Genomic DNA, 24,645 nt, shown 5'->3' with positions numbered 1-24,645 from the left:
AGTCCGTTTGCTGCAATAGGCCCCTTACCAGAAAAACCATGTGCCTCCAAAGAAAAATATGCTTGTTATGGGAAAAGAACTACAATACAGTCATTTTTACTCAACATAAAATATAATTACTTGGGCCTTCACAGAGACTTACAAGAGCTGATAAAGAAAATACTGCAGCACAAATGAGAGTGAATCATTTCTGCTTCTACGTTGTTTTTTCTCTCTTTCCTTACACACACACACACACACACACACACACATGCATGTGCACACACACACACACGCATGCATGTGCACACACTCAGAATTCATTGAGATTTGAAAGGACAAAAGACCTTGAGAGAGGCCTGGAAGGTTCCCGGTGGCCCAAAATGACAAAACATAAAGCCATGCACACAGACACTCTGCCCTGAGAGAGAAAAGGAGAGCAACACGAGAAAGGTACAGCTTTATTTAATGTGTGTGTGTGTGTGTATATATATAAGAGGTAAACAATATGTCCTTCATATATATACTGAAAATGTGTGTGGTGTCTGTGTGTGTGTGTGTCTGTGTGTGTGTGTGTGTGTGTGTGTGTGAGGTTGGGCTGTTTAAGGGGTCTGGGGTCTCTGAAGGATTAATGGTGGCAGGCCAGGCAGGGTAATCAGGACAGCGGATAAGTCCTGGTCATCCAGGCGTTGCACTGAATAAACATGAGAGACTGGTGATATCTCCTACATGCTCATGCACACACACACACACACACACACACACACACACACAATCGCACACATGCACATGGCATCCGGATCTAGAAAGAGCCAGACTTGCTCCAAAGGATGATGCCAATCAGAAGACTATGTCGTGTGTGCTCTCTCCCTCTCACACACACACACACACACACAGAGACACACACAGACACACAGACACACACACCCATGTATTCTTCCTTATTGCCTTCCAATGAAAGTGCTCCCTCGGGTCATTAACTATAGCATGTTCCCGTGTGCCAGTAGGCCTCTGATTAGTCGTCACCATATAAAACATGCATGGACTGGAGGAAAGTCATTATCCAAACTGAGTCTTGTCTAAACATGTCACACGTGCGTCATATTACAGGATCTCTCCTATTTACCTGTGCCGAGGCCACCCAAAACTAAAGCCATGTTCATTTGTTCAACAATGAAATAAACTGTTGCTATTTTCTGCACTTTGTACCCTTTTATTAAGTTTGCACACTGTTGCCTGACAACGGTTTATTAGCTGCAAAGTTTATGTATGAAACAAGTGGTGTTTTTTGTCGTCTTCCCCTCATAAAACCACTCTTGTAAGCTGTTTTTAGTCATCAGCGATTGCCATTCATAGTAAATTGCTCCTTTTACCACAGGCAACATAAGATAAAATAACTTTGTGCACACTTTTTACAGTTGGAAAACAAGCTGGGGACTATCAAGAATGGCTGTGCTTGTTGTGGCCTCATGCCAGGGGTTGGTATGTGGCCCAATGGACACCATCTGTATGAACACATTTTTCTTTTTTTTCAAAAAACAGCATTTCGAGTGTGTGCCTGCGTGTGTGTGTACATGTGCAGAGTCGGAAACCAGGAGCAAATGCTTCACGCCAAATCAGGGGGACGAGGTGGGAGAGCAGGACATTCCTGCGAGATGACAAGCCATCACAGTCACACACCAGCAAAGGAATGTTGGGAAAACAGACTGGGTGGGTGGGTGCCTGGGATGCAGGGTGGGTGGGTGGGGTTGAAGGATAACTGAGTGTCTGGAGGGAGGGGGGGTTTGGGGGTGTCACATCTTTAGACCTGTAGCCATGGGTATCCAAAAGGGAGCAAAAGGAGCTGCTGTAATTAGTTTCCCTTCACTGAAAAGTAGAAAAGGGGAACCGGCAAAGAGATAGAGACATGGATAGTGAAGGAAAGAGAGAGACAGAGAAAGAAAATTGGGTGGATTTAGTCTGACTTTTGCCCCCACCCACCACCCCCCATCCCCATCCCCATCACTGCTTCACTCTCAACCCCACTGCCCTCCACATACTCCCAAACCCCTTGCTGGTGGTTAACTTCAATTTCTCTCATGCAAATGAAAAACCACTGGAGGGGTGAAAGAAAGAGGAAAATGGATGAAAACAAATCTTTGTGTGTGTGTGTGTGCGAGAGAGAGAGTGAGACAGCAGGAAAGTTAGAGGTGGGCTCGCCATAACGATGACAAAGGGCCCTAAAATGAGCTGGAGGAATGTGTCTGGTGGCAGACTTAGGATATATAGAGGGCCAGCAAAGAGTGAGAGGGAGAAAGAGTGTGAACACTAGTGAATATGTGCTCCAGATGTGTCGGCCTGTCACGCTGCAAGTAAACACCATCGCTGATGGACAGCTCGGGACTGGATGGCCTCACCGTCTTCCCCCCAGGGAAAGAGCTGGAAAAGGAAGGAGCAGAGTGTGTGTGTGTGTGTGTGTGTGTGTGTGTGTTGAAGGGAAGTGGTGGGTGAAGAAGGAGAGGAGAGGGCTCTGAGCAGAGGGACATGAGCCAAGAGCAAGTCACCCTGAGGACCTGTGTAGCCTGGCAGGCTGGATACAGAAGAGACAGTGGAAGACAGGAGGGGGAGGAAAGGAGTGTATGGGAGAAAGAGAAAAAACATGGGAGAGAAGGAGAGGGAGGGATAGCAAGGGAGGACTGGGCTTGATTGTTCCCCTCCTGTCCCTCCTCCATGTGGCCTCCAAGGGGGCTCCTGCAGCCTCAGCGAATTTCCGTCTGGCACAGACTTGCGAGCTCCTGGGAGCAAACTGAAATATGAACTGCAAGAATGGAGGATGGGAGGAGAGACATAGAGAAAGAAAGGACGAGTGGGGAAAGGAAAAAAAAAAAAAGTCAGAGGCACTGAGACCACTGGAGTTGTGATGGACCATCCCCAGATGTCTTCACATAAATATGCATAATCTCTCCCATTCACTCTCTGGCAGATTTAAATGGATGGATTATCCAAATTACAAAAAAAACAACAATCATTTTATCTTTGGGATTATCTTGCCATGTCAATAGTTTTTCATTTATTTGACAATGTTGTGGAAGTAACACAGATTCCTGCCTCCATCACATTTCTTATACTCAAACAAAAGAAGAAAACAAATCTCTTTCCAGAAACTCCTTATTTAGTCTCCTTGCTGGACTAAATAATCCATTAGCCTCACGACGAAAAGTTTTATTGAGACTATTTATTTTGCTGCCTATATCTCAAACCCTCAGTGAATAAAACCACTGGTTTACACATTTAAATGTTCTTTTAATGTAACACTTAATGTGAACACATGTGTACAAGCTGTACTGGGACCTGGTTTGGTCGTTTCAGTCTAGGTCAGTAACAGGAGGTGTTACATTTGTTACACATGTTACTTTTATGGAATAATGATACATTTGAAACAATGACAAATGTGTGATTTGAGTGAACTTAGGTCAACTTAGAAAACAAAAACACACACACACACACGTGAGTGGAACAATCAGCCACACACGTCACATGTTCACCTTGAGCAGCTCTGTAGCTGCACCGGATGGGAGCGCTCCAGCACAGTGTGGGAGAGCAGACGTGATTGGATGACATCACACATACACTGTGGTCAGAAACAATTTAAAAAGCTTATAGAAAGTATTTAAATGTAACTGCATGACAGCAAATAAAGTCATTATTAACGTAATTCACCTCATCCTTTTACCACATTAACCCTGAGAACACAGAGCATTTTATATACAGAGGCTATAAGAATGTGCAACATAGAGTGTCTTATATCCTTTAACCTAGAACATCTGATGAAATCGGCTTGAATTTGTGAAATTTGGAAATACGTCGCAGTTCAAAGTTCACTTGGCTCATTTTTTATAAAGAAAAAGAAAATACATTTTCAGTTTTCTGCACAATAATTGCTACTTTATATCGCTACTAAAAATGTGACATAAAATGAATCGTAACTTTGTCTCATCAACACGTAAGAAAACGCCTGAACACACACCCTCAGGATGTCAGGATCCAAGCAGTTGTGTATAATTCCACCTGCAGCACAGATCTATGCCAGGTGAGCACTAAGGGTTAAATGCTACTCACAGTTTGGTCATTTATAAATTATTCACTTGAAACTTTGTGTGTGTGGGACTTTGTAATGTCTTAAGTAAAAGATCTCAATACTTCAGAGAATTATTTAATTGATCATGACCAATGAAAAACGATGTGTCTTGTAATCATAGATTGAAAATGTGATGTGGCACATATCTAATACACCTCCACCGGGGTGTTCCAAAACCATATTAGTCGATCTGGTAAGTGTGTGAGTGTGTGTGTGTGTGTGGGGGGGGGGGAGATATATTTGAGTCCCGTCAAGTGCAATGGAGCTGCTATCAGAAAGCAGCACCGATGACACTACTGCATTAAGAAGCTGTCCACTCCCATGATCATTAGTGCGATATGGATGCAGTGGAGCAGTGAACAGAATGCTGGGATTGCTACAAAGACAGGACTCAGGGGAAGTGAAGGCAGGGAGACGAGTGTAAACAACATCAAGTCACTGCAATCCTCAGAGACCGGCTCAAAACTTTTACTTTTACACGCACAAAACAAAAAAAACAAAAAAAAAACCTGTGCCCATTCAATCTTTCTGTCATAATCACATTTTATTTCACTCAGCTTCCGCAAGTGCCGGAGGCAGATGGGAAAAACACAGTGTGATGGTCACCTCTTCAATGGTCAAATTCAAGTGGTTTTAAAGGACTTTCAAGGTCAGTTTTAAAGCTTTTCCAGGACCTTACAGCGGTTGTAAGTGATCTGAATACAAACACACTGAAAGTGTTAACGTTAACAGAGATGATATAACACTATTAACAAGCAAAAGTAGACCAGTTGGCTCAAAAGCGTAATCTCTTCAAATTGCTGGTGGAACTACACAATTTGACTCATTATCTTAGTGAGTGGATATTTAGTGACGGGGGACTGGAGGGGAGAGGAGGTTATGTTGCAAGTGAAGCAGAAGCCACTGATACACACATGCAGAACTTTTGTTTTCCCTGAACCTCATCTTTTTAAAATAATATTTTCAATTCCACAAATTTTGATTTGAGGGGGGAAGAGAGACGTAAAGTATGTTTGCCCCAGCGTGGAGCCGGCCCTGTCACACAAAGGTATCACTCAATCACACATCCTGAAAAACTGTTTTTGAAAAACAGAATATGTAAAAAAATATATAAATAAACTCTAAAATAATAATACAAAAAGAAAAGATAATATTTGCTTTTATATCATTAAACATCGACAGGGATTTTGTGATTCAACCTTATTGGGACACAGCTCATGTCGCGAGGACGACAAGTCTTTGCACAGGCTACACAAGGATGGTCCACAGTTTACCTATGGTTTATATTATTTATAATATAAATTATTATTTTATTATTATTTATATTTGTCATTTTCCAGCCAGCGCTCATTAAAATGACAAGAACATGTCGGTCTCAGGGAGGCAACGTTGCATAAACATTAAACATGAAAACATACAGAACCAAGCAGAGTGCTCTCATTTTTATTTTCCATTAAATATGTGATTATCTATTCAGTCAGACCGCTGCTCATTGTGAGAAACATACGGTGACAATTTCAAGCATTTACAAGCACAAGCATCCAAAATCCAAGCACTGTTCAAACCTTGCAGACACAACATTAAAATTCAAGCATTTTCAAGGATTTCAAGCACCCGTAAGAACCCTGAAAACAGGTCTTTTGGTTAAAATCAGTGTCACTCCCGTGTGTCTTTGTTATTAATTTATGTTGCTGCTGTTCTATTGTATTTCTTTTGAGTTTAACAAGCTGAAGTGTTTTTGACCTTCAAGCCTCTGAGTGGACATTTCCAACAGCAGTTGAGGTTCCAAAAGCGTGCTGAGTAGGTAACTATGCGATGATTGGTCAGAGTGGCGTCACAGGAAGAGACGTCCCACACACAAATCAAGCCGAACAGCGCTGAACTGTAGATCACTTAAAACTACTTCACAATCCTAACAACGTGCTTTAACGTGGGTTAAGTCACCACAGACTCCGCCCACATTAAGCAGGTACTTATTTTGTAGTGGAGATGCGACCTAATCGTGCCGTGCCGTGCCGAGGCGAGTAGAGCCGGGGGAAATACACCATATCAACTCCTGTTTGAAAGAGGAGCATGTTACAGCTTTACAAAGCCCATACACAATTAAAGATGTTGTCTATGGGCTTAAATGTCATTAACATTCATTCATTCATTCATTCATTCATTCATGCATAGGACCCACTGGGCTTCCGTTTGTACTTTGCTCCGGGAGCAAACTGAAATGAACATGTTATATCAACACCTGCTGATTCTCAGCAGCTGTGTTGACAGCAAATGACCAGACTGTCAAAACTCCCAGCAGTGTGTGTGTGTGTGCAGGAACCATTACAACATACAGTCGTGTGAATCACAACAAGATGGCAGAGGAAGTTACAGGCTAACACAGCGTGTTTTAGTAAAGTCGTGCCACTCTTCTCGGGTGGGAAAGTTAAAGAGTTAAAGAGATAGAAAGTCACTTTGATGACACATTCAATCTGAACACATAATTAAGACACTAATCTGGTTAAAAGCAAAAACATGTTTAAAGGTCCGGTGTGTGAGATTAAGGAGAATTAATAACAAAGTAGAATACAATAAATAAATATTTATTTATTTCTCTGTTTGATTATTTTTGTGTGTACAATCTCCTGAATGTATGGATTGTTGTTTTCATTATTTACAGCAGGAGTGGGTCTTGTTGCCATGTTACTACAAACTAAACATATTTATATTCTCAATGATGATAAAGTAGGGCTGCCACTAAAGATTTCCATAATCAATCAATCAATCTGCCGATGATTTTCTCCATTAATGCGCTACATGTATTTGTAATTTTCAGTGCATTTAACAAACTGTTCTCAAATGTCTTGTTTTGCCCACAAACCAAAATGACTCAGTTTTAATGATCATTTGTTATATGAAGCAAAGAAATCAGAAAATATTCACAATTAAGAAGCTGAAAAAACAGAAAGCTTGTTTTAGCAGACAATTCATTTAGCAATCGATTAATAATCAATGAATTGAGCAATCATCGCAGCCCTAAACTGAAGGCTACATAGGTTCTCCTATGTTCACTGAGGGGAAGGGATTCCTCACAGGGTATTCTTTAATACAACAACCTCTTCTTCAAATATGCCTTCCCTTTTGCTACTTTGGCTCCTCCCAGCTCAGCACTACATACATTTACTGTATGTAATGCTGTGTATTGGTGACCTCTGCTTCTATGTTTGGTACCTAAACTGAGCAGCAACAGGATTGGTTGAAAATTGGCTCCATCAGGGACCACTTTTCTATTCAAAATGATGCAAGTGGTCAGTCTCAGATCTATAATGTCTCAGGGATTGGGCAACAATGTGATTCATGACATCATGACATGTGTGCAGTTTTACTTATATATAATACAAATATATTCATACACAAACAAGCACACGCTGATTAAAACACGAAGGACAAACGTTCCTCGGTGAAAGACTGACAGCAGCAGCGTTCCTGATCTTTCTTTGCTTTCTTTCTTAATTCTTTCATACTTGTTCCTTAAAATGAAAAAAGACACTTTGATAAAGACGTGCATGCTCATGTTACATCTCTGCTGAGCAAGTTTAGCCAAGACCAGACCTTCTCTGAACCGATGACCATGAATTCCACAAACCTACTCCCCGCCCCTAACTACACAGCAGATTAAGTGTGTGTGTGTGTGTGTGTGTGTGGTGTGTCCATCTACTAACTATTTAAAGCTTGAATGACTGTGATGGCCTTTAGCATTTATCGAGTTTTAACTCCGAGATGTAACCTTGCTCTTTTCATAGTCCGACTATCTTTCCATTAAGGGGCAGTTAGACACCAAGATAGTGTCTAATTAGCTTAATTATGAGTTTTAAATGAGGGATTAACAGATAAAAATCAGAGGTGGGTGAAGATTACAGAGGAGAAAAGCAGCTTTTTGCTCTCCTATCACTGGACTGGCCGCCACAAGCAATGAGCTATGTGGCCCGATGGTGAGAGATGATGAAAATAGTCATTAAAAAATGAAGCGGAGAAAAGCCCAGAGCAGAGGGAAATATGTATGTATACATTTATTCAAACTATGCCCATATCGAGCCAGTAATACCATGTTTAGAGTTGTATGTGCCACTGTCAGTGATGAGGGTCTGCTGTGTTCTCCCACTGTGAAAAGCAAAGTCACAAAGGGGGTAATTGTCTGTGACGTGGAGACAGACATGGCTTCCTCACACACACACACAAGTAGACACCATAACATTTATGCACAGCCATATGGTCCCTGGTGCACAAATGTATGACTCCCACTCTGTGTTTGTGTTTGTATGCGTTTACTGAGCTATGGCTGCATGTGTTGACTGAATATTCTTAGCACGTTGGGACAGTCCACAACACAGTGTGTCCCTGCAGACCCCTGCCCTGCCTTCCTGTACCCTCTGATTTGGACAGAGGGCAATCAAGCAGACCCAGTAAACAATACAAAGGGAGACCCAGGAAAACCACAATAGCTCCTCAATGTATTCTTCTCATATCACTGGGGACACCAGTGTTTGTCCAATCAGTGTAAAGTCAGAGAGATCCAGTATAAAGGGACTATTAAAATGATCAAGGATGCTGGTTAATGGCCAGCAGAAGATGACATGCCATTTTTTCAAAGTGCTTCTTAAGCAACACCCATTAAAGTGTGTGTATATATATATATATACATATATATATATATATAGATTAATCTATATATATATATAGATTACCTCGACAACATAATTGAACGCAGTTTGTTTACTTCTGATGTGCGTTGACCTTTGACATGAAAGACGTGAATTATCGGCGTGAAACAGTCAGATATGAGAGACAGAAAGTTAGTATCTGAAGATGGGCTGGTAGGCTTCATTTTAAGAGTCTGAGCGTCGCAACCATCAATAAAACAAAAGTTTTGTGCCATATGACGACTACCTGGGTGTCATGGCACAATTCATTGACAAAAAAGCAGATGCGTGATCGCCAACGTGTGGAAAGTATGTGGCAAACTATAGTGTCTGTAATATGCTGGCAGTGGACCGGAGACTTCCGTTTGCACACCTACGCTGCATGGCTGACTGTGCTTTCCTATTCTCCCTCTCTCCCTCTCTCTCTCTTTGTCTTAAGGACATTATCAGGTGGATTGTTTTGTGTGATGTTAACACATGTTCTTGTCGCATAGAGGATGACCTGGTTGGCACTTGATAGGCTTGTGTCTCTTTGAAATCACATAGTTCTATGTGTCGTTCTGTGTTTAAAAAGAAAGAAGACACAATTAAACAATGGTGTCTGAAATGAACACTGTCCGATTACTCATTACTTTAGTCATCAGAAGAAAAGAAAAACTTTTAAACTAGATTAACAAATGAAAATGTGAGATTAATTAGTTTTTAAAAAAATGTAATCTGTTGACAGCCCTAATATATATATATATATATATACACATACTGTATATATGTATATATATACACACACATATATGTGTATATATGTGTGTATATATACACATCTGACACATACCCATACATAAAAAACAAACTTTTTTTAGGACAACATGAACCTGTTGGCACAAATGTTGAGAGACAAATACACACACACACACACACACACACACACACACACCTGAACACGCACTTGTGCAACACACACCTGTGTTTTACAGACGTGATGTTTGGACATGTAAATCTTAGGTGTGTCACAAAACTTCCTCTGTGACAAATGTGCTGACATCTAACTCCAGACGCCAAAAACCTCCTGTGGGAGGTGAAGCATTAACAACACAAGCCCTCAAACCTAAAACATTGTGTGATTCTATCTATGTTAGAAACTAGATTGCAACACAGAGCACTTTTGTTTGTTGTCGTTGTCATGACTGGTCACACCATTAATCACTGTTTCAAACCACTTTTTGTGGTTTTAAGGTTTGTTCATGTTGTGCTGGTGTCAGTGACTCCTTGAATTTAAACTTTTATAAGCCTCAAAATGTCCACCTGGACTTTTTTGTGCTTTTTTTAACCATAAAAGGCCCAGAAAAGTGCCTTTGCTTCAAATATCCGGCGGTTATTTACAATTTACTGCATGTTAAAATAGTGTATTCATTTAAAATGAAGAAAAACAATCATAAAAAACATCTTTTTCTTTCTCAATGTGCAAAAACTTATGTCCAGGCTTTTTTCCAGCTCTCTCCTCACTGATCACAGCGTGAGTGAAGTTACTGTGATCACCACACGTTGACTCTGACGTGCAACTTCTCAGCTTTCACAAACAAATTTCCCAATAGCACAAACTGTCGCATAATTACGGTAATGCAAAGTGCACTCGTCAGTGATCCGCTCGGTGTTAAAGAGTCACAACTGTAGCTGTTGAAAATGCATTAAAAATCATTAAACCTGCACATTCTACTCTTTGAGTCTTTTTGGAACTTTCTGTTAATCTGCTGTTTCCCTGCACTCCTCTCTATGTAAGGATGGCTGTGGCTGTGATAATGACTGAATAGAATCTGGATTGTCATCTCCAGGCACAAGAAGCAGAAAGAGAGTGTTCCCCTCACATTAGCTCCTGCTACATTGTCAAAAGATTAGACTGCTGAAAGCATCTCATTGTCAGTATTTATGAGGGAGTCAGAGTAATGACAGCTCTCCCCAAACAACACACTCTGTCTGCTCTGTTCACAAACAGCACAGGTAACTAGGTTGAGATATTGTGAATGCTACTGTTGTTATCTTCAGCAGCTGTAGGCTACTGGTCTTGCTCGGGTTAAGTTGAGGATCAGAGAGAAACCAAGAGAAAATGACTATGACCTGAATGACTGAGAACCTTCACAGACAGTTTATGTTTGGACTTCATGTGGGTTCGATTCCTGGCTCCGCTGATGTGTCCTTGGGCAAGACACTTAACCCATAGCTGCTCCTGACGGCTGTGCTGGCAGCGTGTGAACGGGTATGAAGGATGAGTGATAGACAATGTGCTGTATGAAAGTGTGAGTGAGTGAGTGAGTGAGTGAGTGAGTGGTCATCAAGACTAGACACTAACACTATATACAAACAAACCATTTACTATTATAGTCTGCCTCGCTTACTCTGACCTGAGCCACTAAAAGAAAGATGTTTCATTACTGTAATGCAATGTGCTTTATTTCTGTAGCCCTTTACAACAACCCACAGGTGACCAAAGTGCTTTTCAAAATAAAAGCATCACAGACACACAGCATTAAAAACAGACGGTAAAAAACACAAATCAAAGCAGGAAAAGACCAATTAAAAACAAACAAGAATAAAAAGTGAACTAAAAGAATAAAACGCCTGCGTATTAAAGCCATTGTGAATAAATATGTTTTAAGTTTGGATTGAGTCACACCACTGTTTATATCTAGACCTGAGCACGCAGATCTCTGCCGCGCTTGCCAACAGTTAGTTATGGTTGAGGTTAGAGTAAGTCTCTGGGAAATGAATGGAAGTCAATAAAGTGTTAGTGTTACTGTAAACTTGTATACTCAACAACACAAGTGTTGTTATATCGTTGTTTGATCCCTGTATTGACAACAATAAGGTGTTGGTATTGTGTATTAGAAAATATTGCTTTTCCACTCACAGCGCCACACAACAGCAAAGCGGTTGGGTTTTTGCACAAGAATTGTGTTTTTTGTTGGTTTGTTTTTTTGAATAAGTTCTGAAGTTCGGACCGAATTGTTTTAAAATTCCACTCGGCGTGAACATGGACCAACATCCTCTTCAAGAAGTGTAAACATATGAAATTGTTTGTTCCTTTGTTGAGTTTGAAGTTTGTGAACTTCTTGAAAATCTGCTTTCAGTCACAGATACATACGATCTGAGCACTAATCATTTTTTTCATCTGTACACTCAACCCGAGAGACTGAGGAGATTTCTTATTAGTTTGGAGCCTGTTGCCTGAGGGGCCACAGAGCGATGAGATATTTGACCAAACGCAGAAACCCAATAAGGGGCCATTGATTAGGAAGGATGAGAACTATATTGGACATATAGGTGGCTACAAAGAAATTAAAAAAGCTGCAACAAAGAAAGAGAGGAAATCAAAAATGGAGTTGAATGTCTTTGCCACAAGTTGAGGGTCTTTTTCTTTGTTTATGTTTTGAATCCTTGGGACAGATGACATTAATCTTGCTATTGTTGTTTACACAGCAGCAAGCTAAGTGGGCATAATGCTGCTCCATATTTAGTATATTTTCTCTTTTATGACATGATGACTGCTGCATCAGTGACACTGATATAAGATGCAATACTGAAAAACACTATTTTACAATCTCATCAGTATAATAATTGTAACTATGATCATCAGTTATCAACTGGAAAAGCATTCCTACATTAGACTTTGATCGAGTCATGGATGATGTTCTAATACATGAGCAGACATATTTAATGTTCCTCCTTTTTATGTTTGTTTCTTGTCTGTCCAAAGTGATCCCAGGCTGCTGATATAAATCTTTACTTTTCTTTTGCAGGGGAAGTTTAGTGACATCATTTTCCCTTCTCTTTGCCATTTTCTTCACTGTGCTCATGTTGCTCCAAGCATTTAGACTTGAAGGTAGTTGACAGGGGAAATGGGCTGAGATTCTCTATTGTGTTTTATTTATTCTCTTAATAACGGTAATTAGCAAATAGACTTGGAATGATAACCATCAATTTTCTTTCATAATAAATCATGAAAATGAATGATGCTCCTACCGTACCATGAAACTAAGACTAGTAATCTGCAAACTGAAGACTTGCCCCCCAAATATGATGCCTTTGTGTACATTTTCAAGTAAAGACCTAGAGCAATGTTATACAACCGTCCCACAGTAAGTCACGCCTTCACAAAGGTTAGATTCTTCAGATTTTCTTTTTGACAGGCAGGTTACATTTCTGACCTGTTGAAAAGAACGGACAAACTGGTTCCAGCATTTAAGACCATGACATTTTATAATTCAAGAATAAAGAATTGATTGATAATTGCAAAAATCCTACATATGTTGCATGCTTCACTATATGCACATATTGTAAACATGTAAATAGAAATCATGTTTTTGCTGTTTATTTCTTCTTTTTGGGAGAACAATAGTTGTTACAATGACTCAGCACATTATGTGTCGTTAACAGCTTCATAGTTTATAAAATGCTCTAAAATGACTGATATTGGTATCGGTCGATACTTGAGTTTGTGATATCGGTAACATCGGTCAGTATAATAGTATAACATTACACCCTAAATGTGGAAAAGTAACTGCTATGATTGTGTGATGGTTAATGGGAATCCTAATAAAGTCAAGTAAACATGGGAATAATGGCATGTTTCATTATTTTAGCCCACAGTTCAGTACAGGTCATATCCTCGCTGTGTTGGCTTCAGAATATTATCTTTATTTAAATTTGACAACAGGGAATGAGTATGTTTGTGATGTAAATACTAAGTGTGCAGTGGCTGTAATATGAATTGTCTGCAACTGGATACACGTGGCTAGGGGGCAAATGGATCTAATGGTAGTCTTAATGCTGGCCTTGAATAATGAGGCCTTTGTCTAATAAAACTGGAAAGCCTCCAAATACCTATAGGGACCTCAGCTAGTTAGAGCAATAACAGTCTATCAAAAGAGAAAGCAAAGTGATTACTTAGAGGGTAATAAATACAAGGTCCATGCTGAGGAGGGACTCCGAGCGTAGAGTTAGAGAGGAAGAAAGAGAGACAGAGACGGGGACAAGGCGAGACGGGAAAAAAGAGAGTAAAGCAGCTTAGAGGATAAAACAGACTTAACAACTCTTATTTTGCAAAGGAAAAGCTATACGCCTGCTGTCAACATCAGTGTACAGTATCTGCTGGTACTGAATCATTCAGCCTCAGGTCCAGTTTATCCTTGTAAATCTGTCAGAAACTACAACATCGTTATTATTAAAATCACGTGAAAGCAAATAAAAAGTAAAAGAAGAAAAAAAAAAGGAGGACCTTGATTTATTACAGGCGTTAGAAATTAATAAGGAATTAAAATGAAAATGCTTTAAAATTGCGTTTTACACCACACTGATGTGGTTTGTGCAACGGTTGAAACATGCAAACCAAGGGCAAACACCACACAGGACACTTTGTGTTCCTACACAGGAACACATAGTTCTCAGGAAATATTTGTCCCTTATTCAAACTTTTCAAATGTGATTGTCACGATCATATTGAATTGTGAACAGCTCTCACTGCAGCTCTCACACAAACATGCACACACAGAGAGAAAGACACACACACACACACACACAAAAGAAAAAGGCTCTTCGGCGTCCATCCCATTCCCAGCATGTCTTAAATGGTGGAGCAGTGTTGACCTGGAGGAGCAGCTTTAAGGCCAGAGCAGTGGGCACAATAACCCCACCATCAATTATAGCACTGAGAGGGGAACAAGAGAGTCCAGTCAGAGAATTAGAGAGATGTGGGGCAGATAGGTGGATCGACAGCCTCCAGGCACAGCCAGAGGCTGCAAATGGGGATGACAGAGAGGACAGAAGAGAAAGCGACGGCTGGTCACTGCTCTGACTAAGTGACGGGATGAGGATAATAAAGAGTCAGTCACACAGAGTGAGTGGTGGCCTCAGAGGGGTGGGGGTTGGGGGGGGTGACAGAAGTGAGAAATGGACTTCATCAAGACTGCTGCCCGATGGTCTGAGTTCAGAGTGTTGCTCCATTTCTGCCCCTCTGTCTTCAGGGCAGGGGACCTGCGTGTGTGTGTGTGTGTGTGTGTGTGTGTGTATGTGTGTGTGTGTGTGCGTGCGTGTGTGTGGTGTGTGTGTGTGCGTGCTGGTTCAATCTTCAGTGACAGGTGAGCGATTCATTGCCCCTCACTAGAGTGACCAATGCCTTTCAATTCCAGGCCCTGATCTATTTCAGCTAATGTATTACTGGAGGAGCATCAGTGTCCACTCTCTGCTGACTGGGCGGGACTGACCTAAACACTGCCTCACCAGGCTTCACTGGACTGCACTGGGCTCCTCTGTGAAACATGCTGTTAAGATCAGGGGATTGAACCCTGGACCTGAATGCTGCTCGGACAAAGTTTCCTACTGACAAGTTTAATGAACAGGCCCTGATAATACTGTCAGTTAAACTTTTTTGTCTTCTTTTCTAACACATAACCCAATCTTGTGCTACTGCTGTAGTAGATGTTGATGTTAATTATTTTGTTTCTCTCTGAATGATTGCAGTCATGCAGTCAAGTCAAGCTTTCCATCATAAATGTATGTGTCATAAACCCATAAAAATCATTATTGCAATATTATTTTCTCTCATAGCGAAATAACAGATATATAACACGTGTATTGCTTTTTATGGCCGGTTTTGAAATTGTGAAAATCTCATTGTTCATCTTCATTCAATGATGAAAACACACGCAGCATCACAAAGTAGCAGTAACTAACTAGCCTACACACGAGAGGCTGCATACAATGTAGCCATGTGTTTCCTCTGTCACAGTAAACAAAGGAGGCCAATCAGCTGCACAAAACAACAAAAGCACTCCAACGTGGTATCACCACACCCCCAACTAGGAATCGATTCATAGTGATCAAACAACCCAAATTCTAATACAAATGTTATGGTGTTAATACCTCCAATACTGTGATCTAGAAGCATGGAGTGGCTTCTTTGTGATTTAAACTTGTATATTCTGTAATTAATTTTTCTTTTTTTCTTTTTTTTAATAAAAAAACAATTTTTCTTTATTTGTCCGACTTGTTGCTGGTTTTCTCGTGGCTGGTCACATTTGCTCTCATCGTACTGAAATTACTGAGTAATAGTCAGCATAGTTAACATAAAGTGACATTTTGCTGAATGACATTTGACTGAAGACTTGTCACATGAGGTGTCACATGACATCAAGGTGTAAAATGACAATAAAACTGAACTGTGGGTCATAACAAACTGCTTATACAAAATCCAATGTTATTTAATGGGAGAACTGTCTTTTTCTACATTATCACGACCCATACAATGGATTAGCCCAATCCTGTCTCAAAACTTCCGTGCAGTCTTTTTTTCAGCTAAAACAAACATGACAATATTCAAATATATATATATATATATTATGAAGAATATTTAGAAATGAGTGTGCATGGGTTTCTACGGGTTCTCTGGTTTACTCCCACAGTTGGGGATTAGGCAAATTGGACACTCTAAATTGACCATAGGTGTGAGTCCAGGGTGCTCCTTTCACCCTTTAGCAGCTGGGATTGGCACCAGCGACCCTCATGTGGATGAGTGAGTGAGTGAGAGAGTGAGTGAGTGAGTGGGTAAATGACCATTAAATCACATTCACGGACTGCTTCAGTTTATGTTCACAACTTTCCATTCCAGGCAGAGTTTTCACAAGGTGTCCACATGGAACAGAAATGAGACATCCATAGCATGTTCACAAGACGGATGGATTCCCAGTTATACAACATTACAATTATGCTACTGCACCTGTCAGTGGTGGCTAATGGTGATAATGATGATTTGCAAGTGTCTAACTTTAAAATGTGCTATTCACTATAGCCGGCATGGTTATGGTTCTCTGGGAAATATGATTATGTTTTCATCTGTACAATTTGAATGCTTTGATAGATGTTAAAATAAGACAATGAATCACACAACCTGGTTTGTCTTCCTTTGCCTTCATTTAAAATGCAAAGGAGCTAATTAAACTAATTGTTTTTGAGAGCCAATTAAGACCAAAACACACACACATGCACAGTATTGTGCAGCTATTCTATTCCTCTCAGGACACTGCATTGACTTCATTTCAACAGCCAACAACAACAACAAAGTGTTGTCCCTGACCTTAACCATAACCACTTAATACCTAACCCTAACCAAACCACAAATATTCGCCTTAGACTTAACCAGTTCCTCAGCAAACATGTTCTGTTTGGTCTCCATGAGGACTGCTGGTCCTGACAAGATCCAGGGTTTATGCCAGAAAAGGTCCAACAGAGGTAACAAATACTTGTTCATACAAACACACACAAACTCAGAGGTCATAAAAGATGATCGGAGTATGTTTGATTGTACAAACAGAAGGAGAGAGGACAGAGAGGAGCAGACAGACACAGAGACAGACTGCTCTCTTTCTTGGCCTGTCTCTCTTTCTCCATTAAATGTGCAATGTGTAACATTTAAGAGGATTTATTGGCAGAAAGTGAACACACACATATATATATATATATATATATATGTGTGTGTGTGTGTGTGTATATGTATATATATATAGATCTACGTCTATAGATATATGTATATAAGTAGCATCAGAATAAGTCTGTATTGCTTGACGAAGAGTCCGTGTTTTGCATTTTAAAGCAGAAGAATCCTCCCTTCTGGTGTATGAAGGCCACCATACTCCCCTGATGCGGTTGGTAAACTGAGGTCTCACCATTAGATGTCACTAATTCCTACACAGCTGACCTTTGAAAACAGATTTCCTCCACAAACTGTTAGTGTTTTCACTCTGAACTCCTCCAGGCTGCAGCTTGCCACAGCACAAGACAGTCACGCTACACGTATCCTCTCCGTCTCTCTCCCTCTCTTCCACCATGGCTAACATTCCCCTCACTACGCTGCCTGTCTGAGACTTGTCTGCTATCAACATGTGGCACATGTCCTTGACAAGTCAAGAGGATCCTTCACCATAGGATTTGGGCAGCAATGTCAACCATGTGCCCCCTTTTCCCTCCCTCATCCTGCCTCCCCTCTTTCACTCTCGCCCTCTTAATATTGAGTTGCCAGGGTAAGAGGGGGCCAGAGGAATCTAATAACTGTGACAGTGGGGCTTTTTGGCATTGTTCCTGGGGCTGTGCAGACACACATAGTGCTGTCTGCTGGCTCTAATGAAAGGTTAAATGAATAGGACAAAGTGACAGGAGGTACAATAAAGAGACAAGGAGGAGAGAATGTGTGTGCAAGCATGAGTGTCTCGAGGCCAGCCTCCTGAAACTCAGGGAACAACAAGGACGGCCTCTCCACAGCACCACAATATTCAAAACAGATTGGTCTGCAACACCAACGTGTGTGTGTGTGTCTGACTCTCTCACCAGGACACAGATGCTGAAGAGGAATTCCAGCATGGGGTTCTTTGATAAATGTTAAGGTCACTGGCAGAGGGGAGGGCAGGAGAGCGGGTGCAGAGGAGAAAGAGGCAGAGGGAGTGACGAGGGGGGACGCATGTCTCGTCTTGTGCCTCTCCCTGCCTGTGTCTTAGTGGAATGCGGAGTCACATGAAAGAGGCCCTGTCTCTCTCTCTCTCTCCCTCTCTGAGACTCGTCTCTTATGTTTGTCTCAAAGCGCCACTGTCCCCCTTCCGACATGCTACCTGTCAGCAGATTTTGCCTGAGCCGCCCCCCCCCCCCCCCCCCCCCCCGCCCAAAACACACACACACACACACACCACCACAATCGCATGCACTACGTGGGCACACAGACACATACAGATGTGCTCCTCACACACCGTTTATGAGCTTTAAGTTTCCCTCAAACAGGAAAGTGAACTAAGAAGCAAAAAAAAAAAGAAACTGAAAATCCTGCGCTTAGACTGCTTAATTACTGTGATTATCACTGTAAAAAGCACCTCTGTCACCAAAAATCACAGGGTAGGACTTCAAACGTGTCATCCAGGTTTGTGGTGTGTGGCACGGAACTGTTCAATGGAGAGCAAATCATTCATGCAGATGTAGGGTTAAGTATTAAAACATTAGTCAGGTCCAATAGTTGGCAGAAAAGTGTTAAACTACACCAATTCTGTTCTTTAGAGTTAACGTTCAAACCCATTGCAAACAATATGAATTTCGATGCTCACTATCTTGAGTGGATGGTAACTGGTGTGTGTGTAGTGGCCACGGTTGGCAACATCTATTGAATTTGAATGATTAAGTGTCTGACCTCCAAATGTGCTCAAATTCCCAATATGATCCTAACAACAGGACACAGTCTATTTACCTGTGCTTTCCTAATCGTTAAAACATAAACGTGTTAGGGACGATGCTCTGGTGAAGGACCGGTTAGGTTTAAGCAAACATAATTCACATAAACAACTGGGTAAAAATAAGTATGTGTCTGTTAATGGCTCCTCCCCAAGTTTCACACATTTTGTCAACATTTTAAAGGTGAAAAATACAAAGCGGCACGGTGCCCATCAACTGTTTATTTTCCCCGCATCGATCACGTCCTTTGACCTCACGTTCACCTCAGTCTTCCTCTCAGATCTAGGTTAAGTACACTGAACTTCATATCTGTGAAGTCAGATGACGGCGTTACAGAGCAACAGACCAAGTCTGCTTCAAGATGGAAGGACGGAGCGAAAGAAAACAAACCGTAGTGGGAGCAGTGGAATCAGAAGTGAGGGCAGATTTTACGTCTGATTTACCAGGCAGTGAAAACAGGGCAATAAGTGTAGTGTTGCATCGGGAAACCTTAACCACAGGCAGTCATCTACTTTATCACGTTGCTTTAGATGCAGTCAAAAATCAAGGGAGGGTTACTGGCTCTTTTGTTATTGGCTGAAAGCGGTACATGCAAAATTTATAGCGCGCTGCATTGCTGCAGTAAATGGACGAGCCACCGTGAACGTTTCTCTCAATAAGTAGTCGCTGAACTTTTATTAAACAGTATAGAATTACAGTAAGTGATACCATACCAATAAAGACACGAGCAGCCAAAAAGGCTGAAATGAAGTGTGGAGTCCGTTCTCCGAACAGTAAAGTACATTTAAAACACATTTTAAATGACTGCTTTGAGTAACTCTCAGGTAAAAGTAACAGTGTCAGCAAGTTAATTCCAAAGAAGCTGACACTCTAGGCAATAATTCCAAAGTCAACATGCTTCATCTCCGTCCTCAGGAATATTTCATGAGCCACCACTTATCTTGTCATATCAGATTTCTTCCACCAGCTTTTTTGGGAGTGAGAGAAAAGACGTCTTTAGGGCAAATGATTCTCTTTTAATCAAATCACTCTGTATGGCCTGAGGAGATCTTTCCATTTCTTTTGTGTCACTGGGGCATGGGCCACAAATGCACACAAACACACACACACAAACAGAGAGAGTCATACAAACACACACTGTGCAGTCGAAACAGCAGCACTTTGGTGTAGTTTTACCTGAATGCGAGAAATGAGACTCAACAGGAAAATAAAAAATACAAAAAGAAAGAAAGGAACAAAGTGGTGTCTGGAGTTTCCATCACAAGTGAAATCCCAGATTTTCTCACTCACTGTTCGTGGAACAAAATCGAACAACTTTATTCTGGCGTGCTGTCAGCGCAGGAGGGAGCTATAAAATATAAATTATACCACATAACCCTATATGTCCCAACTGAGTCATTTGGTTACAACTATACTCCTGTTTGTTACATAGGCTCAGCGACTCTGGTATTTCTGTAGCGTCGACATGAATTATACTCCTGCCCCGCTGAAAAACATATGGATTACAAGTGAAATGTAATTTCCCTACCGATCGGACTGTTGCCACCGAGTGACACTGAAGTGTTTATTTTATGCACTTGCCAGTAATTACTGTACTTCTGGGCAGAATCAATTAAGGCCACCCCAGATTACAGCAGAAAATGTCTCGATAGACAGGAAAATGTGGCACGGTTGCAGTCATCAAAGCCCAGTTGTGCAGAATGTGTTCAATCATTTTTCATTTTAAACAAATACAGAGTGAGGGAGTGTGTGTGTGTGTGTGTGTGTGTGTGTGTGTGTGTGTTCTGCACACACTGGGTGTGTTCATGTTCTGAGACCAAAGTTTTCCTGATTCCTTCCTAAAGGAATATGATGATGTTTGGATTAGCATGTGAAATGAAGCCTGTCAAGTAGAAAGGACACACACACACACACACACACACACACACATTTTTTTAACACATGTAAGTACAAGCATCAGCTTACAGTTTAAACACAGTTTGTACTGCGGCGGATTTTAATCTGATCAACTTGCCGGTTCAATATCGTGTTGTATCTTAATACAGAACAGAGAGACGTTAATGCTTGTGTGACCGTAAAAGGCGACAAACACACCTTGAATTCTCAAGTCATAACAACTGTTAACCCGTGTTTACAGTACATCAGCCACGAATCACACAAACAGACCAAATTTCAAATTGTCTCTTCCGTCGTAAGCTGAGACACACACAAAAAAAGAATTGTGTCCCTCAAATGTATGTTGTTTTAAATCACACGTCTCACACTGTGCTCTTTATTAAATGAGGCGACGTAATTGGTTTTCACTGTGTCTGTTTAGTTGCTAAAATCCCATATCTTACTGTGTCTTTTCAAAGAGTTCCATCTCAGGTCACCACTAAAGGTACATGACCCCACTCCCCTGTTCAAAATATGACTTTTTCTGTCACTGACAAGACACACAATCAATCACTCCATATCATACAGTATATATATGTACACCCAGATTTAAATAAATAACCCTGCAATAATGTGGTTTTGATGCTTTGGAGGTGTCACAGGAACATTAATGTATCTCCTGGAGAGAGGGGGAGAGAGAGAGAGAGAGAGAGAGAGAGAGGGAGAGAGAGAGAGAGAGAGAGAGAGAGAACTGCACAGTCAGCATTTCTGAAAATATGTAACTGTTCTGTGTGAATATGTGAAAGTATTTCCCTTGATCAAAAGTAAATTGTGTTTATTTGTTTTTCCGTCTTCCTGCTCCACGCCCAGTGAACCTCGGAGGTTAAGCGCTTTAATTTAGAGAGCAGTCTCATTATAGCTAAAATTGCACAGAAAATGGGGAGGAACGAGGAGGTCAAGAAGTGATTAGTCCCCTGAATTAATCACAGAGTGTAAAAAAAAAAAGCAAACAAATACAAACAGGAAATATATGAAGCTATATGAATAATACATGGATGCTTGTATGCACACAGCACCCATTCTTTTTCAAATGAACACAAAGTGGAGGCGAAAGTAAGAGAACCGGGGAGGGAAAAGAGAGGATGGATTAGAGGCTGAAGAGAGGGAAAGAGCTCTGTGTGTGAGCAGTAATCAGAGGAAACCAGCAGGGGGGACAGGGAGGGTTGGTGGGGTCAGAGCAGAGCACCACTAAGCAGCCTTTCTCTTCATTAGCAGCCTCTCTAAGGGGGGCGTCATCGGCCTACCTGTCCAGCAGATTATTGAACCGACTAACCAGTGGCTCCCACCCTGTGTGCACACACTCTCACGCACTCTCTCCTCTCTGATTCCTACGGACCCAGAGGAATCACGACCTAGCTGCAGCCTCACTGACAACTTTAACTTTTTCTTTAACCTCACGTAGCAGTGCTATCGGCTTAACAAGAGCATCAGTGCAGGAGGACCACATTACCTCCACATTTTCTATATTATTTCATGTCAACCTTTCTCCTCCAATCTTATTTATTTATATCTTATTTATAAGTATTTATAAACATATTGATAGAAATGTGTGAGTTTTACACACAGAAACGCTCGCCTGTCAGTCACTGTGAGAACATAATAAGTGTATAATTACAGTATGTGACACATGAGGGAGCGACACACAGACACAGAGGAAAAGCAGCATTTTAACTTGTGAGTGTGTGGTAAAAGAAACTCGCATCCCTTGTTGCTCTGACAGGGAAAGAGCAACATGGAGATAAAAGTAATGAAATGACACTTGTGGAATGTAAATTGGAATTCTTTACCATAGCAGCACCAGCTCAAGCTCCCGGTACGTCGACACATGGACACCACACACTCAGTCCAAGCCAGAATACTCTGCTCCACATTAATCTCCACACATGACGCCACTGATGAAAGTGGGAAAGTTGAGCCATTCATCTCAATCTCTCTCAGTTCTCTACCTGTTTCCGTCCCCTGAAGCAGTCAAATATGCCATGAAATGGCTCTGTGTAGTATTTCAGCTTGTGTTTCACTGTCACAGGTCGGCCACTCACTCACTCACTCACTCACTCACTGAGCTTCTTTTAAGAGCTGAACTGTAACACAGAGACTTATAAACACACAAACATCTATGTGTGACACTGTCGGTTACATCTGTATCTGTATGAAAAAAGCAACTATTAAAATGATGTAAAGCTTTGTTTGCACTGGCATCCGGCACAGGTCAACATGTTTGACATCAACTGGAACTTGTATATTTCAAGAAATCAGTAAACGGTTAGAGAAACATCGGCAGGACGATGAGGTGAGATTTTCAGCACAGAGATTTTTAGGCCTGAAAAAACAACTTTGGAAAAGGAAAGTCTGCTGACATCGATTTCTCACATGTATTTAAGAAAATACACTGTGTGCAGTTTTATCAGCCTTGTGTGTGTGTTTGTGTGTGTGTGTGTGTGTTTGCTGCTCAAAGACACCGGACGTAATTGCTCTGAATTACAACATTCACTGGCTTGCTGGACTTTGTAAATATGAGTGTGCAAACCTGAGGCAGCTTAAGACATAAATATTGTGTAAACAAATGACAAAACAAATATAAAAAGTAAATCTTTGCATTCCAGCTGAAGTGAACAAGTTGCGTCTCAGACCTCATGTAAATGTTTGTTATTTCTTCTGTGGAGAGCTGACTTTTTAATGTCAGAACTGTGAAGTGTGTGATCACAGCTTCACAAACATACAGCGGTCACTGCTGATAGTGTCAGAGAAAGAAAATCTAACAAAAAAAACAAACACAAGACATTTTCCTTCAAAATAAGTCCTTATTCATAGAGACAACAGACTTTGTATCTGTTCTAATGACTTCAGATGAAAAGCTGTTAGAGTTTCCACAGTTAATTCCACTGGTGTGTGACAGAAAAGCTCATATTTACCATTGCTGCATGTTGTATCTCACAGACCTCGGGTTTCCAGGCACTTTTCAAACTTGGCGTCCTCAAAAAAGTCTGATTTCGCCCTCAAGTGGGGAACTTTCTCCTCTTCAGTGCGAGGTGATTCGCGGTGGGGGCTCTTTTAACAAACTTCTCGCCACTTCTCGTTTATGACACTTTTACAGGTTGTAATACTGGAAAGAGTCACTACTTTTTTTTTTCATCCGAAGGATCAGTGTGTCCGGGCTGCTGAGCGGAGAAACACGCGCCTCAAGGCGATATCTGGAAACGCGTCGGTCTCCCGGAGAAGAAGGCACGTCTGCGACTTTGTCCCCGCTTCGTTCGTGAAAATGAAGACGAGTGAGACAGTGAGGACCGCTGACAGTCAGAACCTGGGCTGTGACTGCTTGTCCTACCTCGAGGATAAACTCAAAAACGCCTTCCTTCGCTCCCGCGATGATTTCCTTCTGCAGAGTCAGCGCGCACAGTGCGCCGAGGAGAGCTGCGGACGGTCCGGGCTGCAGACACGGTGGCTGCTGTGTTAAAGTTGAATTCACACGCCGTGTGTGTGTGTGTGCGTGCGTGTGCCACTGTGGGTCCAGAGACTTTATTTTTCCCGAAAATTGCGATGTTATATCAGGATGAAAAGTGGCATCTATGAGCCCAAAGTCCCTGAAATCGGCACAGACGCGCGTGGTCAATTCCCCTTTATTTTTATTGTGTTACAATAACGTGAATCCACACGTTTAATGTCTTGTCATTTCTGCAC

General features: G+C 41.3%; 1 protein-coding gene across 2 annotated transcripts in view; it reads right to left on the bottom strand.

Moving 5' to 3' along the window:
* bnc2 (basonuclin zinc finger protein 2) overlaps positions 1 to 24,193 on the bottom strand; it is a 151,147-nt gene extending 126,954 nt beyond the window's left edge. For both annotated transcript variants that reach the window (XM_058639935.1, XM_058639939.1), the window contains exon 1: positions 23,880 to 24,193. In XM_058639935.1, coding sequence (XP_058495918.1) covers positions 23,880 to 23,882 — 3 coding nt within the window. In that variant the 5' untranslated portion in view covers positions 23,883 to 24,193. The remainder of the gene's footprint in view (positions 1 to 23,879) is intronic.
* Between the last annotated feature and the right edge of the window lie 452 nt (positions 24,194 to 24,645).

The sequence above is a fragment of the Solea solea genome, chromosome 10, assembly GCF_958295425.1.
Source record: "Solea solea chromosome 10, fSolSol10.1, whole genome shotgun sequence".
Taxonomy (NCBI): Eukaryota; Metazoa; Chordata; class Actinopteri; order Pleuronectiformes; family Soleidae; genus Solea; species Solea solea.
Note: the sequence above shows the minus strand (reverse complement) of the source record. Positions and strands in the feature narration are given on the sequence as shown.